Below are 18014 nucleotides of genomic sequence, written 5' to 3'. Positions count from 1 at the left end.
AGCAGCTCTTCAGAGCGTAGATTTCCCTAGAGAAGGCAGGAGGCAGGACCAGACAGTGTCTAAAGCAGCATTTCAAACCCTGGTCAATATGTCCTGTTGAAAGCTGAGCTGCTTCATCCCTCCCACCTCCTCCACCTTCCCTGCAGTAAAATGCTGCACCGGTCTTCAGGTTGCAAGAGCTGGTGATTGCCCTCCCTTTCCACTACACCAAGCCGTAGCAGCAGCAGCGGGAAGCTCTGAAGCACCTTCCTTGCAAATCAGCCCCAGGTCTCTTCAGTTGCTTTCATTAGCACTCGGTCAGATTGTGTTTTTACACACATGGGGTCCAATGGAGAGCCCCTCCCCTTACTTCCACAGTCAAGAGGCCCCATAGGTGCAATCTCTACAAACAGGCCCTTAATATTCCTGCTAATTATGATGGCACGGGCAATTACAAGCTGTCTTTGGATAAACTGGCTTTTTAATGGAAGCAGAGCGCTTTTGTTTATAGGTGATAGGTAAACATACAAACATACAAACATATATATTTTTTGTTGTTCTTTCAGTACACATACAAGGGTTGGACACACTCTTTAATCCAGGTAGGGTTTTACACCCATGGGTGATTTATGGACCGTCTTATTAATATGTCTACATGAATTGTCTACATGAATTAAGGTACATGGAAAACGTACCTTATAAATGTTGGTGGTATTAAGATCATTATAAAAATGAGAAAAAAAAATGTAATCTGAAAAAATTGCATATCCATGATTAGTAGTATTACAATCCTTAGAAATAAACACTCATACAGGTGGATTGTTAAGTCAGTTGTCTCGCATCGATACAACACAATTCTAGAAACACAGGTGAGGGAGATGATGTCACTGGTTTCTATTTCCTTCATTCCGCTTCGGGGTTGATAATGTCAGGGAGATTTTTGTCTGCTGAATTCCAATCTGCTGAGAAGTTTTGGATTAAGTTCAGCTGTGCTTTGAAATCTAGAACCAGCAGCTTCAGACAAATGCTGCCCTTAGATTTCAACTCATAGAGTATCCTCTGAAATCTGCAAACTCTGTTCTGAAACCCTGCTGATAAACACTGTCTTTAGAATCCTGCTGTGCGCTAGATTGGTCCTAGGCTCTGGTTCTCTGGATCGCCAGTCTTGTTCACTTCCTCTGAACTCTGCAGAAATTACCAACAAAGACTGCCAAGGCTTTTGATTTTACTTAAAATAAAAAGGGAGTTTCTGAAGGTTACCAGTGTCTGGTGCAGACCATTTTACCTCTTTAAAACTATTCAAACCCAATAGGATAAATATGTATACAAATACAACTGAACATCCGTTTGTACATCAAGAGACACTACTGTCACTGGAATCTGGAATCTCTACAATATATACTACAAAAAGAAATGCAAATGAAGGTGCATTGTTTACCCATTTCCCTCCTGTCAGAGCCCTTGCTCAATAAATATCTCAATAAAACTGAAAAGATAATTGTCCTACTTTAAGAAGGTTATTGTAAGCACGAATGGTATTCTCCTCCTAATACTATATTCAGTGGTAGACATACTGTAGCATAATGACAGAATTGAACATAGATTTAAAAACACTCTGCATTCAACCAGAACAGGCCAGACGCAACCAAACACAGCCCCATGAATTGGGTCAGACAAAAATGGCTGGATTCGACTATCCCAATTCGCTTATATTCGGGTCTTAGAGTTCCAAAACAAAGATGCACGTCCCCAAAATGTAGCTGCCATAAGCATGTGCTGTCCTGTAGTACCATAGTTACTGGTCTGCAGGCTGCAAGGTTACACTGTAACTGGCAGTGTCACCCCAGAGTCACAATGAAAAGCTGTGAATTGCAGGCACACATGCCAGCTGGTACAGAGACAGACTTCCAGAGCCACAGCAGGTGTGAAAATAAAACCCAATTATTGGTGAGAGCTGCAGAACATGACTGGCATTAAACACATCCTTATTGCTGTGAAGTAGCTCTACTCAATTTAAATGCTGATAGAACAGACAGCTGGACCAGATATATTTTTTGACTAATGTTTCACCGTGAAAGGATGCATTACATTGTCAGAGGCTGCCTGTGAATCAGATGCAAATCCTCATAGCTGGGAACAGCACTCTGCTTTCATCTATCCTTGTACCTATATTTGTGTTATACATATGCAACAATGAATTGGTTATTGATAGCGATGGCTGTAATTTGTATCGCCTCTGTTATACAGGTATGTGTCAATGAATCACTCTGGTCCCCTATTTGGAGTCATGTAGCTAGCTACCCACATGCTATACTTGCACTTTGCAAGATCTGCAGTTTGTGTTTGTTTAGTAATGGGAAATGGCAAAAATCTACTGAAAAAAGTTTATTAAATTGCTATTTAATTATGTTTTTTTCCATGCATATATTATATTACTGTGTATAATATTATGCACATGTATGATTTCAGTATTTCTTTTGTGATAAGTGTTCTCAATGAATCAATTATGTTTTATCTGTCCATTAAAACCTAAGGAAATTGGTTGCTAATTGCATCTCTGGTTGTATCTGTTAAATAAAATTAGCATTTGTGTGTTTTTTTTTTTTTCAAATTCCATTGTCCAGATCTTTCAGGGCTGTTTACATGACGTGTTCCTATGGCAGTAGTCGCTGACAACTGCTGTCACCATAGATATGCCAGTCACTGGAATGTTTAACTATCCTATCTTAACTGTTATCAAGGTAAACATTGTGTAATATGTACCAGAGTACAAACTCAGGGAGTGCAGAGTGTGTGTGTGTGTCTAGCTGTAAGCAATATGGCCACATTGGAACAAGCACAACTTTTCATATAGGACCCAGTTAATCATTTATTCATCTTAAAAACATTATACTTACATAGATCTTTATGTTTAGTTGTAACTTTTACTTTTGTGCTTGGCTTGCTGGACAAGTGTATTTATTCCTGAAGTTACCAAAAGATGCTGCTGGATTTTTTTTATATCAATGCAACGCTTTTGATATTAAAGTTTACTGTTCCTTTGATCAGCTTGTTTTAAGAAAGAACAGATGTGGTGAGCTATGATTGAAGGTATGGAACTTTAATCACAAAACCAAGATATGTTTGAACCGAACCATGGTATATAAATTGTGTCTAATTCAGGCAGATGATGCAGGTTTCATCTGTGGCTGTAGTGTAACTGCATTGCTATAGCTACATGTTTAGCAGTATAATCGCATGATCAAGGGTATAGTTACATGGTTTGGTTTAGATTTGTGCTGTTGCTGCGTAATACATGAATGGTTATCTGTACCGCGGATTGGCTAAAGTGATCTTGAGCATTATATAAAACCAGATAACAGTACTGTTGGGTGCCACAGAGTACAGAAATGCTGCAATGTGATTGTTTGAAAACCTCTCTGCATGATATAGCTGTAAATACAAAACTCCTTTAGCCAGGTTCTACTATGTGCCTCATCAGTGTATAGTATTATAACCTGGGTGCTGCTTGCAATAATGCTCTGCATTCATGTTGAAATCTCCAGTGCCATCAATTCAGCATCTTTTCAGGGCACTCAAAGACACATAAAAATGTAATACATAGATACATAAATGAGCAGAAGACTTTACTTTCTACCAAAACAAGAAAGAAACGCAAGCGAGAAAGTCTTCAGTAGAGAAGATGGGGTTAAACACTGTTCTGTACATTCTGTAAGTGCATTTGAAAAGCTCAGTGATTGACAGGCAAGGCCATTAGTGGGGCTTTCAGAATTCTTTGGAAATGACCATGTGACTAGAGGCCTGTGGGCCATTAGCGTCTCTCAGCCTTACTCTTTCTCTCTCTCTCTCTCTGTCTCTGGTTATGAAATCCATGCTACAGCCCTGCATTATTGAGGAGATTGCAGTCCCACGGGACAGCACGTGTTGCAGAAACGAATTCCCTTTCCAAGCCACATAGAGCCACCTTTGTGAAGGTTTCAGCTCCCCACGGTAGCAACCTTGGAAGGCATGTGTTGATCATCCAGGCAGGGATTAGTGCAATTAGAAAGAAAGGCTGTAGTAGCTGATTGGTGCAGGCTGCTGCAATACAGTTTAGCACTGCATTGCACTGCCCATCATGTAACCTTTGGAGTGCTTGGGACCAGCACACATTCCGCTCTTCACAGATCAGGGGGTTCTGTATGTACATAACCCAGAACAGTTGCAAAAACATGTTTATTACCCCACAAGTAAGATTTTGTGTATTTGATGTATTTATTTACTTTATCCACTGTAGCGTAAGATAGTCCAAAGTCGTATGGCATACTACTTTGTTAGACATTTGCGTTGCAGGTTTATGACATCAATGAAACCCTTCTCTTTTTATTATTCTCCTTTATAATGGACTGCAAGCCAGTGTTTAAACAAATAACATAAGGCATGAAGTGTACCCAGCTGTTCATAATGAGGCTGTTGTTTTAGGCATTATGGTGATACTGTACTATAAACCCACAAAGCTTGAGTCCTTTATTTATGTCACCAGAACAAAATGACAACATTTTTTTCTCAAGTACATTTGTAGAACTTTTATTTTTTTTTAGTTTTTTAGTTAAAATTTGAATTCAGGACATCAGTTTGATAGGCCGATTTTGCCAGATGGTTTGTACAGCCATACTGAGCCAAAGTCAGTGATGACTGATGTGTTTATTAACAACAGGAGGCCATCGCGGGACAACTGTAAATAATAAAGCTGCAAACTCCTGTAGTTTATACAGATGTAATAATCAGGCCCTTCGTCTCCTGGGTTTTATTGTCAGTCTTATCTGGCCCTTGGAAGCATGCCTTCTGACAGCAGGTGAGAACCAGCCTGCTCCCTGGAGCCCCCTGGGCAGAGACCACAGAGAGATTGGGAGGCTAATGCACACATATGGCAGGGGTTTCTAACCCCTATTAACATTATTTAACAAGTTTGAGTAGCAGATCCTCAGGAAATAGGGGGGTGTATGTCTGTGCGTCCATCCACCCAATGTTATGTCACACTTACATTTTTGCATTTATACATCATGCTGATATATGTCATTGTCATCAACTTGTTATCATTACTGCTAGCTCTAATTTGACATACAGTAATCCGTCGCGTACCTGCCTGCGGTGAGACCAGAGTATGGGCGGATATGTAAAAAGTTGGATAAATGAATCCTGTTTTAAGTTTCATTTACAGCTGTGACAATTGCTATATTCACACAATTATTGTTTTGAGTTTCAGCTTTTATTAGGGAGGTCCCCTAAAACCCTTGTTTAGAAAAATACAGGGTATTAATGCTTGTGACAGAGTAACCGTCTGCCATGTGGGTGCGTGCATTCGCTGCTGAGTGACAGGCAGGAGATCGAGACGGAAATTGAAGTTGATACGCACCGCAGATGAACAGGATTTATTTACATATCAAGTCAACACACTGAACAGCTCACGTGACACTACCAGCAATGGTAGCGCACAGAGCACATACAACACAGTGTACGAAAACTTTGGTAGGATCTACAATCTCTGAACTAGTCTTCTGTGGTCAATAGTAAACTAACATTGCTGAAGAGCTTGATCGTGGCCAATAAACGGTTAGGGCGGATATGTTACGGACAGATACACGACAGATTACTGTACTTTTTTTCACCCTGTTACACATCATAATATGTAGACCCTCTTCTTGGCTCAAATGTTAGATCAATTATTAAATTTCACTTTGAAGACTTATGCTGGTTCACAAAGCAGCGGCCAGGGTGCTAACGCTTACCGGGCCCGATAAATCCGTTTTGTTAGCCCTGTTCGTCCGTTTGCTTTGTAAAATACAAAATTGTAGGTCCATTATGCGTTTTGAATTTTTGATTGGCTACACAGCAACTATAACTTTGCACTCCCATAGCAACTACCTTAAACTCGGTACCAGCTGTTTTAGTTTTTCTTCATATCAATATATCACTAAAGCCTTTTGCTGCTGCTCAGTTCTTGGCAGAAGGCTAAACTATGGAAGAATGTAATAAACAGCATTCACCCAGGAAGAATATCATTTGAGTGTAAAATTGAACAGGGTTCTGGACACTGCCGCTTTACCAACACATCAAGTGTGAGTCAAAGTGAAGGGGATTGAGAGCAGGGCTAAGACTGGCTCTGTGGAGGGCTGGTGAAGGGGTTTCAAACCTTTCATCTCTGGGTCACCAGTTCCATCCCTGTCCAGTTCAATCAAGAGATTCCCGTCTGACAGCTCTTGGAGCTCTGTATAGAAAGTCAAGTTCCCATGTGTTGAGATTGCCGGTGCACTGCAGGTTGAAGATCCCTTAGGAATCACTAAAAGCCCACGTGTAACCTGACAGTGTACAAGCTGCTCCTAAGTGTGCATCTATTCTTGGAGCATCTTTTCTGCAATTGGTACCCAATGCTTCAGGCTGTAGTGTCACAGAAGAAACGCACTGCAACAGGTAGCAATATTTACTTACTGTACATTTAAACAAGTGGGATTTTAATTGCAAATATACTGTACGCACCTGGCTATTGACTTTGCAGATATAGTTTATACAAATCTGGGTAGTACTTTTAGGTGTTTGCTTTAAAGAATTGAATGCTCTTTTATGCTTTTTTTTATAATAACATCTGAAAACAGAAATCCTCCATTTGATTACTTGCTTGACTAGAGGAGACCTGGACTTTAGTATACAAATGCATTCCATTTGTAAAAAGAAATAGCATTTCTGTTCTTTCATTTTAGTACAAAAGCCTCCTCCTCCTCCTCCACTTGTCAAAGGCTTTGAGCTGTGGGTTTCAAGGTTGCTTTACGCTGCATTGCCAAATTGACTTCAAAGATGCTTTTAAGCAGGATGCTGAGCATTGATGTGTCTTTCAACCCTTTCAGGAATGAAAGCCTTGGTTTATGCCTACAAGATGGCTGTAGTGCTGTCACTAGCTCCTATCCATACTGCAGCAATATGATTAAACAACATCAGGGTGGTGTACTGTATCAACATATTTAACATTTGCCAAGGATTGAAGCTTGTCAGGCTGCTCCAAAGGAAGGGATTATAAAACTTGTCTGGAAATGTCTTTCATACCCATGTAGCAAATGAAATTTAGGAGCATCGGGATATCGGATCCTCGGCATGCTTAATAGGAATTTTAGGTAAAGTTTTATACCTTGACATCACAAGATACAGAAATGTATCTTTAGTCAGTTAAAAGTGTTATATTACTAGTATACTCTTTATACTTCTTATACTGTAGATCATAGATAAGAAACAATCACAGATTGGATTTCTTAAAATTCAGTATATAGATGTCAGATTGCAACGTTCAAAAATCTGATGTGCACAAATCGCTACCTTCAAGAAAATGAAAGAGAATTTTGCTTACATAAAACAAAGTAAAATACCTTAGATTTCTTTACACTGATTGTTCTGTCTGTCTTCAGGTGATGGAGGCCCCCCCCGGAAAAAATGAGGTGACACGTTCCCCTCTCACCAACAACTGGCACGTGTCCCGTCCCGGAATGGAGGCAATTACCGTCATCCTGCATGGAGCGACCAACCTGCCCCCACTGAGCGACGGAGCCGTGCCCCAGCCATTCGCCACAGTGTAAGTGCCAGTATGTGTGCCAGCCATTTGGTCGTACAGGAACATTGTAAGTGACTTCTGTGGTATGCAAATATATTATTTAATACAACATTTGAGTACTGATAATGATGTATCTGTGGCTGAAACATGTGTGGATCCTTTCATAGTCATTGATAGTGTTATATAGATAAATGTTATTATTTTTAATGTATTGATTGGTATTTGATACTAATTCCAGATTGGAGATAGGAGTACAAGTTAGATTTTACAATCATGTAGCATAAGTTAAATGGCTTGCTGTGATTTCACAATTGAGGCGAACATATCTTTCAATCGAGAAGGTCTTCACTGACGCAGTGAAGGCTGACACTGCACCTCACAAACACTCATACATCTTCCATGAGGGTTTCTTATCAGCAAATCCAATCTGTGTTTTACGAAGCTGGTTAAAGAAAACGCTAGATCTGGGAATAAAACAAAAACAGCAGACAGAACCCCCCAGGGAGGTGTGAAGAATCAATGCAGTCTTTATACATGAGAGGATGGTTTAACCACTGCAAAGGATACAAATATTTGTATAAAATCAAGACTTATTATTATTATGTGTTTATTTAGCAGACGCCTTTATCCAAGGCAACTTACAGAGACTAGGGTGTGTGAACTATGAATCAGCTGCAGAGTCACTTACAACTACGTCTCACCTGAAAGACGGAGCACAAGGAGGTTCAGTGACTTGCTCAGGGTCACACAGTAAGTTAGTGAAGCAGTTATGTTCAACATGTAGAGCGTGGCAGACAAACAGACAGACGGACATACGGACAAGATCAGTGCATTTTTGAATGAGGACCCTAAAAACTCATCTTTTAAATTAGATTTTTGAAGCAATGCAAGGTTTTCCTCAATTTTTGAAGAGAAAAAAATGTAAAATTGATTATCTTAAAATCTAGTGAGACGCAACTAAGTTTCTTGTCGGTTTATTAGAGGTGGATAGGTGGAGAGTTGTGGGTCAGATATTATCCTCCACATATCAGGTAATGACTTTCATAGTGACTTTCATAGTCACAAAGAAGAAAAAAGCACCACGATAGCGCAGTCCAACAGACACCATGCTGTTTTTTTTCATCTGGAGAAGCAAACCTGTGACCTGACCTACTATTCAAGGAACACCCACCTCCTTAACAGGACTTCTGAGTGTCAGAAACTGCAGTGTTGCCTTTCAAGCCACATTGAGCATTCACCACATGCCTGACTTTCTCCATTGAAAGAGTGGGAGAGGGGCTTTCTGAGCGCCACTGTGTGCCATTGTCGATTCACATTCAGAGTGCAGCCGTCTGGCTTCCTGTAACCATAATGAAATATTAATGAAATAAATGCTTTTTGTTTATGAAGGTCAAACTTCTATTCAGGATTCTAACACTCCCGCTCACAGAAAAATGATGTGGAAGAAGATTATGCAAAATCTGCCAAAGGAAGCGGTTTCCATTAAGATTTCAAAATACTCACAGTGGGGGGGGGGAAGACACTAGGATTATTCAACAGACATTATTTTAACTCTATATTGCTAAATACTTCTGGCAGCATTTAATTTAATTTAATTTAATTTAATTGTATTTTATTTTATTTAGGAACCAGAATACGTCTCACGTTGTTTTCTATCTTTAGGGTGTACAGTGTTACATTGCAGTTTTAAAAAATATATAATTGTAATATTTAAGAAGGTTGGTACCTCCCCTCACCTTCCCTTGTTGAAAGTATATTAGATTCAGATTTCATGTTATTTATTTTTTGTTGTCCCCTTTCCTTTTTATGAAGTCATTATGACTGATTCTCATAACTTTGTTGTGTTAGTCCAGGAGCTGCTCATCAGCTCTAGTTGTCTGCCATAGATACGTGTAACTTAGCCTAGATAACCCAGAGTGTCCTTTCTAGAAGTAAGAGCCAGCTTTCTTTTCTTTGCTGGCAATACACTACTTTGCATTGCTGTAGATGGGGCTGGCGACCACTTCTATAATGTCACTTGGGTCAAAGCACCTTAACACAGACGTATACAGAAATAAAATAAAACACAATCAAGTAATTAATCACAAAAATAATAATTGAAAGCTTTCTCTCTAATGCTACAGTATATGCGTTTCTTGTTTAATGTCATTGGTCTACGTTTTTATTTGATTTCGCTGAGCTGAAACAGAACAGAAACAGAGCTTTACACACTGACCAGGAAGCTTGGAAGAAGCTTGCGTAGGTAAAACTACTCGAGGTAATGTAAAAAACTAGTAAGCCCACAACACCCAGGGAGGAATGTAGCTAATATTCACTCAGGAATCATAGTGCAAAATTGGACATGATAATGAGACACTGGAGCTTTAAGTCATTCTGCAAATACTGAGTAAGATACACCCATACTGTACCACTACAGACATTCCACAGTACTGAATGTATTGCATTGGATTCTTCTGTGCTATGTACAGTAGATAGAAATATATTAAGCCTGTCTACCTTACCTTATTTTGACCCAGCTAAGACCATTACTCGTGATGGACACGTATGACCTCAATGTCATGTACTTGATACAGTATTGGCAGGCACTATTGTATTACTGTATAGGAGAACTGTCAATGAAATTAGCAATACATAAGATGTTCTTCGTCCTATAATCTGAGAGACACGACATTTGGAACATAGTCATCAGGAAGGCAAGCTGAGTTGTAATATGAATTCTCATGTTGCTTTTCAGCAGATGGGAAAACAGAAGCAAGTCTATGAAATCAATTCAAATGGGGACTGTATCTGTCATCACAATTTACTGAATGAGTTAATAAGGTATCAAAGGATCCTATCCAGTGGCACCTAAAATGATTCTGGCAGTTTCCGTTTTAATAGCCACTGTTTACACAATAGGTGGGTAGAACTGTAAAACCAAAACAAAGGTTTGTCTGTCAAGCTCTAGTCCTCTTGAATCGTCTTGCTGATTTTTGCTATATTTTTCTTTGTCATTACCAATACACCACAGAAACCTGCCTAAATAGTTGGACAGATATTATTGAATTGATTAGCACAGTGTGTCCCTTGACACTGATTTAGATATGACCATCATAGCAGTCAGAATCATTTTGAGTCACATATATATTGTATTAATTATTTATTATCTTCAGTCTTTTCAGAATTATCTTTAGCTTGATCATGTTTTTGTTCTGGTCATCACATCCTGGTGATTTTTATTTTACGTTTAGAGCATCCCTCTGGTCTCAGCAGAGCTCTCAGAATCATGATTTCATTCAGATACACCAGATAGTATAACCGGTAACCTGCTCCTGGCGGATGTAAGAAATAGCTCTGTGTTGAATGATGTTTCTTTGCAAACAACCAAACTGCAATGCTTGCATTAAAAGCATTATGTCTCGCACATGAATTAGGGATTATAAGCGTTTGGCCTCTTACTGGATCTTTCAATGGCCATCCAACGGTACAATGTCAATGGAGAAGCAGATAGATGATAATCTGAAACCCCCTAGCTTTGTAGCTTCAATTAAAAGGAGAGGACATCTCAAAAACTCAACAAATGCATTCTGGTTATGTGAATTTAAACACACTTGTGATACCTGGGGCAGTAGCTGGGATGGGTATTGGCATATCCCTTAAGTACGGGTGCCGTTTGATGTTTTGCCCAAATAATGAGGACCCCATGAATAATAAATACCACTTTCAACATGACCTTCAGGGGAAACAGACAGGATGGCTTACACAGAGGATGAGACAAGATGCCCGGGAACGTGTGTCTGAATTCAGCCACAAGGAAGGCTTCATCCACCCCAGATCTGTTGTAGGGATAATTATCACCCCCAGTGCCAGCAGCCCTCCTAATCAAGACTGATTAGCACACACAGGAAGGAAGACTGAGGGTAGGGAAGTGGTCCTGGCGTCAAAAGACACTGCTCCAGAAGAACTGTTCTACTTCAAATGATTTTTTAATTCCCCCCCCCCCCCCACGGCAGATCTTCATTAAATTTTAATCTGCGTCTGGCTTTGAGGGAGAGAGGAAAGGGAGGCTGGGCTGTATCGAATAGGAAAGCTGCTGACAACCGTCAAGGCTACAGAAAACCTAATGAAAGATAATGCTAGAAATGAATTTATTAAAGGGTCAGTTTGGTACTCCGTCTCGCTGCGAGACTTGCAGCAATATCCATTTGGTTTCCAGCAATCCCTTGGTGATTCCCAGTCATTGAAGTGGGAGGGACACTATTGGGTTCTCCCCAGCGACTCCCATGATGTTCCAGCATGTAAACCACAAGAAGGGCAGAACTACCTGGACTATATCGTTTTATAAGATCATGTATAACATACTTTAATTATAATTCAGTACCACTCTGCAATTCAATGGTGCTCTGAATGCTGAGCTTGAAAATTGAAGAGTGAGGCAAGATAAACCCATACCAAGAAAAATGCAAGAAAAATGTTTGGATCAAAAAAGACATGCAAGACCATGAATGCAAGTTTTAAAGCAAGAACTATGCAAGGAGCATGCAATGATAAGGAAGGATTGCATGCATGTCTTGTGTTTTTTTTTTATATGGGAAAGAAGCAGACATACAGAGTAAAGAAAGAAAGAGAGAGAAACAGCAATGTCTTTACTCAGTTCTATTATTTGTAGGGTTCTTTTTTGTCGAGGTAACTTACGTATTACTGTTAGTTTTAGATGCAAGTTAAACATGATTCAGTATAACTATTTGAAGTACTTATTTTGTCAGACAGCTGATGAGGGCATAGCAGAAACATTTACCACCTGGGTTTCTAGTTGGATGAATGAATGTTTGATTACAGTATGGGGGCAATACCTGTACAGTAAATGGAAATATAGACCTTCTTGAATTTGTAAACTTTCTTTTTTAAAGTAAAAGACAATGAGACCCTGATATACTGCAGCTACAAGAGGAAGATAGAGAGGCAGAAAGAAAGGATGAACGAAAGAATATAAGCGGTTACTCACATTGTAGGGATCCCAAGAACAGGGTTAGAGGCAGAAAGAAAGGATGAAAGAAAGAATAGAGGAGGTTACTCGCATTGTAGGGATCCTAAGAACAGGCTTTGTTTTGCCTCCCCAGGCCCAGCGTCGCCCATGGATACACACACAGACACTGAGTGGATAGGGGCGGAAGGGAAACAGCACCAGTGTACAAACAAAACATCTTGCAAAGCTCCCGTTAGGTCACAGGGCTCCTTCTCATTTCTGAGGAGGCTCCCTGTGTCTCTGAAGCCTTGAGGCTGTAACTATAAACTCAAGGACCCCAGCTCCCCTCGTTATAGGAAACAGAGCTCATTGAACCCGCATCCCTGCTGGAGTTCCAGCAGCTGCTGATGAGTAAGAATGACCACCAAGAACTGGGAACTGGGACAGTTCATTCTGGTTAAAAAAAATGAACAGAACTCCTTTTATTAGACATAACTTTTATTAGATAAACCGATGAGTCAACTGAACTGTGAATCAGCCTTTTTCTTTTTAATTCAATTAATTTTAACAGTCATGCAGAACACAAAACTCAAGGGACGGTGTATCAGACACTACCACTTACACATACAATTCCTATAACCACTGCAAAAAAATTTGCTGAAATTACTGGAATAGGTGTGCCTCCTTTTCATCTAATTTCATTTAGACTTTCTCTGGAGAAAACTTCATGAAACAATACTAGTCTATAAACTAATTCATAGAGTTCCTTTTAGAGGAAATCTGCAAGTGTTCATCTTAATGGTTCTGCTTGTACGTGCACTGATGTAGCTTTGCACCCTGTGGCAGTCTCTGTCTGCAGCAGCATTGCAGAATCCCAGGAGCACCTTTTTAATGATTGATGCTTTTTTATCCTCTACTGTTTGTTTACAGTGAAGTGGGGTCTAGATCTGCTTTGTGACTTTTCATTTAACAGGAAACATTAACCAGGGCTTTATTTAAGTAATGTTTTAAAGCTAGCTTGTTTCAATTATTTAAGAAGCATATCTCTACTGGTTTAGGGTTGAAACATGTGTTTTAAAACGCTCTGTAACCTTACAGAGCATTTACGATTACAGTTTTATATCGGTGAAGGGCAAACTTCACAGCATTTGGATGTCCCTAATAATTCTTATCAGAAAACCTATACAATTCCTGCTAGCTGAAACAAACTTATTGTAGTGATTCTGTCAGTGGAAATCCTGTGTCAGACAGGTCCAGTACAGGCAAAACCGAACCAATGCATCAGTCAATCGAAATACAGTATCTTAGACAAATGCTACAGGTGTAATGCTGAACTAGCTACTGTTATGTTCAAACATAATATTATATATTTTTCGAATGCAATCTAAAAATGTACTTTCCTAACCTATTTTTACATCAGCCAGGTGTTATAACCGCTGCTTCTACTCCATAATGCCCCTAGGGAAAGTTGTCTGTAGATTTCTAGATTGAAAAATGAACAGATAGACAGAAATCTGGAAATGGAAGTAGGTAATTTGGTTCTGCAATTGTGTCTGCTGCATTTGTCCAAGATAGTTTCCTTACAAATGCTTCTCAGTTGCATCTGTTGCTGCGCATCATTTTAGGACCACATGGGTATTGTGTATTATGGTAATATGAGTGAAGGCCCTATTAACAGGGCTTTCAATTATCTGTGGTTTGGAAGATATTTAGTTATCTTTTTCTTTTTTTATAATTAGGTAGATGCAGGTATTCCAAATACAACACCATATAATATGCTGCAGTTTTAATCCAGTGATCTATCTGTAGTCAGACCGTGATAGTTACAGGAAGGGATGAGTTCCTGCTGTGACATCGCAGAAAAACAAGATACCAAGTCATACATTCATGTCAGTGCATTTAATTACAGCACATACACATTTATTGTAAAACTATTACAAGTAAAAAAAAAAACCTTCACGGGTACAAATACATGTGATTTAATTAAGTAATTTAGTTTAAAAATATAAATCACTTATTTAAAGATAATTATACAATAAGCCTTGCAATCCGAATATGTCACATGATTCACCTTTACAGATTCTTCACGTACCTGTAACTCGCCCGCAGGACAGTTGTTACAGGGGGAAATTCCTCACATGAGTAGGCCAGATTACATTCGTCACTGGAAGAAATGGCTGGATTAAATTTGTCACTGGATGAAATGGCTGGATTACATTCGTCACTGGATGAAATGGCTGGATTAAATTTGTCACTGGATGAAATGGCTGGATTAAATTTGTCACTGGATGAAATGGCTGGATTACATTCGTCACTGGATGAAATGGCTGGATTAAATTTGTCACTGGATGAAATGGCTGGATTAAATTTGTCACTGGATGAAATGGCTGGATTAAATTTGTCACTGCATGAAATGGCTGGATTAAATTTGTCACTGGATGAAATGGCTGGATTGCCATGCCAATACCAGGAAGCAATGGTGTGACATTTGCATCTGCGAGGGTCTCATGTTTGTCTTGCATATTTAAAATGAGATTAAGGCAGATCCTGCCTTGTATTTCTACTATGTGGAATGAGCCCTGCTAGGGGAGGTTTGTTGGAGCTTTCTGTTCTATGTGGTAGATTCCAGTAAACAGTTTGTCTGAGCCAGTCATTTAAAGTAGTTTAGAAACCCTGCCAGGCTGGAAACAGCAGGGAACAGCAAAGTCCAATAATAGACAATGAAATACTGGAAAACTAGGAGCTTTTGCAATCTGAAGTGGAGAAGGCGAGGGATGTCACACTGCTTTTCTAAATAGGCAGTGATTGAGTGTGTGCCTAGACCTGTAAAGGCTACTGTATTCACAGCTACCTGGAAAGGTGTGTAATCCAGCTGCACAGGAGAAAAGAGACTGCGTAGCCTCACTAAAAACAACCTACTCTTTAAAGGACTGTTTTATACCCTGTGACTTTGCATTGTATATTCCAGGGTTATAGGACTGTAAACCTTCACCCTGATTGCTTTTCAATGTCATATTCAATACAAAAAAATACAGCAGAGCTCAAATGCAGTAATATTTCATGATTGCTTATTTTTTGTTATCAATTCTTAGAACTGGCAAAGCAAGATATTTTACATAATTAACAATCCCACAGATGCCAAGACTCCTAGATTTAACCTTGTTGTTTTAATGTGTTGATTTGTTCCTATTCTGAATATCAAGCAGTCTGCAGCTTTTGTAGCGTTTGGTGTTTGGCGAGACGTTATTCATTACTGGCCTAATTTACATTCTGAATGATAATTATGAGCTTCTGGGTTTCAAATGAAATTTGATCCATGTTCTTCTGCCATGAACATTTTTCACTCATCAAACATGTAAATCAATCATGACAGATCTTGTACAAATTTAAAAAATGGATAAAGCGGAATGTTATCTTTAGTCATTTTGATAATTTAATTTTTTCAGAACATTAGTCATGGTGTTGTACTTATTAAAGGCTCAACTAGTAAAAACATGGCTGCTTTATACATTTCAAGCCTAAGCCTAAAGAAAACTGTCACCACAGTCAATTACAGTATCTAGAAGTTAACGACTGCTGCATTGGGTGTTACTGCTTAATAAATGTTTCCTATGACAATAGTTGCTTTCAAACCTTCCCCTTTAACACTTATAGAGCAAAAGGAAGTTCACAAAAGGTGAGATTTAACGAAATGATGTTGTTAACTAGAACTTTAGTAAGAGTCTGGGTTATAAGATGTTCTGTTCTCCAGTTCAAGTTGAGTCAGCTGGAGAGACTGTGGCAGCCTGTCAGCCTCTCCTTCCCATTTGCATTCAGTCGGGAGCAGCAAGCGGAGGATGTAAATTTAATGAATCTCTTCCCGGCACTGCTCCGCTCCTCCGAGTGCTCATTTCTCTCAACGTTAATGCAGGTTGACATTCCTTAGCTTGTTAAAAGATGCAGTATCATTTGTGACTGCAAACATTGCAGGAAATAAGACAGGCTTTTTTTTTTTTTAAAACTGCATTATCGCATCTTAAAATACTGACTATTTACTACATCTTTTATCAGTAGTAACTCATAAAGACAACTTCTAAGAAATTTTTGATAGACCCACAATACAGGTTACGGCTGCTGTCTTAAGATACCCTGTGAAGACTGCTTTTGAAGTTTGAAGCCTGTACTGTTTTGTATGTTTTTGCTTGTTGTTTCTTTTCTCAACGATGGTGACAACATTTCTTATGAGAAAAGCTTATTCAGAAGACTCAATAAGGTCTATTTAAGAAGCTATTCCATGCATTAAAGCTTTATCTTTGTAATTATCAATGGTGACTTTGTGATGTAGTATTAATGTGTATCAGTAGTAATCATGTAATTGTACCCTGATTTTTTGTAGGATTCATTTCACTATATTTGTATTATTATATGTCGGTAAATAAATCCCACCTACAGTGGACACCCCAGCAGGATCTATGTACAGTTAAAGGGTGGCGCTATTTATTTCCACTGTTTAGATCATTAAAATAACTCCTTGGTGGTTTCCAGATCATAAACACCAGGTGTTTTCAGATACTGCCTTCATATTCTTTGCACATCATTATTCTATGATTCTCTAGTCTAGGTCAAATTCGAACATGGCTATCGTGACTTTACAAAGCTGCCACACTGTCAGACACATGTGACTATTATAAACACTATATGCTGAATGTGCCAGTGACTTTGACATTGGCCAGTGTGGCTACCATATTGAGTGCATGTTTTAAGGTTTCTGTATTTTGAGATCTTGAGGTCTCTTCCATTGATCTAACCCTGTGGTTCTCAAACAGGAGACCTACAGCTGTCTACCAAGTGTTTTCTCATTTGGTACACAGCTGTGTTCTATGATTCTCTCCCTCTCACTTTGATCATTGCTGATGTCTTCTTGAAACTGAATAGAACCACCACAACAAAACAGCTGAAAACAAAATTCAACTATGTCTGATCTGTGGATCTTGCACTTCAGTAGAGTTTAAAACTTTGAAAGTTAAAAAAGTTAAAGCATAAACCTCAGACAATTATGCTGGCAACTGTGTGGATGGTATCAGACTTTGTTACTAACACATTATTTTTGATAGCTGATATTTCCCACTCTAGCACTTTTGGCTCTTCCACATCCTACAGTTTAGCCAGGAACAGTAGCAGATGTGGCTCAATGTGAGACAGTGTTATTGCTAATTTTAATAAACCGGATTCAGTGTTTGTGCACAAAGGGAATTGCATTGGCACAAGTTTGCTTTTAAAGCTACAAGTAAACTGTCAGGTTACATTTAGAATATGTTTAACCCCAGGGATACCAGAGCAGGAGACTTGCCCCATGCTGTTACCGTAGCTTGCTTGCTTTCTTGCTTATTAACTGCATCAATTTTAGCTTTTCTCCCAGCTTGTTATACTTTCATTGACTCTTCTTTTCACTCGGTATCCATGTTGTGAATTTGTGACAGTTTAGTAACAGCTTATTTAGTCTTATTCATTCGATGGGCTTGACAGCACTTTGTA

General features: G+C 39.1%; 1 protein-coding gene across 1 annotated transcript in view; it reads left to right on the top strand.

Moving 5' to 3' along the window:
• Positions 1-18014, top strand: part of LOC117429440 (coiled-coil domain-containing protein 33-like) — a 108239-nt gene that overhangs the window by 27328 nt on the left and 62897 nt on the right. Inside the window, exon 5 of the mRNA XM_058998543.1 lies at positions 7413-7576. Coding sequence (XP_058854526.1) covers positions 7413-7576 — 164 coding nt within the window. The remainder of the gene's footprint in view (positions 1-7412; positions 7577-18014) is intronic.

Source organism: Acipenser ruthenus, chromosome 24, assembly GCF_902713425.1.
Source record: "Acipenser ruthenus chromosome 24, fAciRut3.2 maternal haplotype, whole genome shotgun sequence".
In the NCBI taxonomy this organism is placed as follows: Eukaryota; Metazoa; Chordata; class Actinopteri; order Acipenseriformes; family Acipenseridae; genus Acipenser; species Acipenser ruthenus.
The sequence above is the reverse complement of the archived record's forward strand: the minus strand, read 5'-3'. Positions and strand labels throughout refer to the sequence as shown.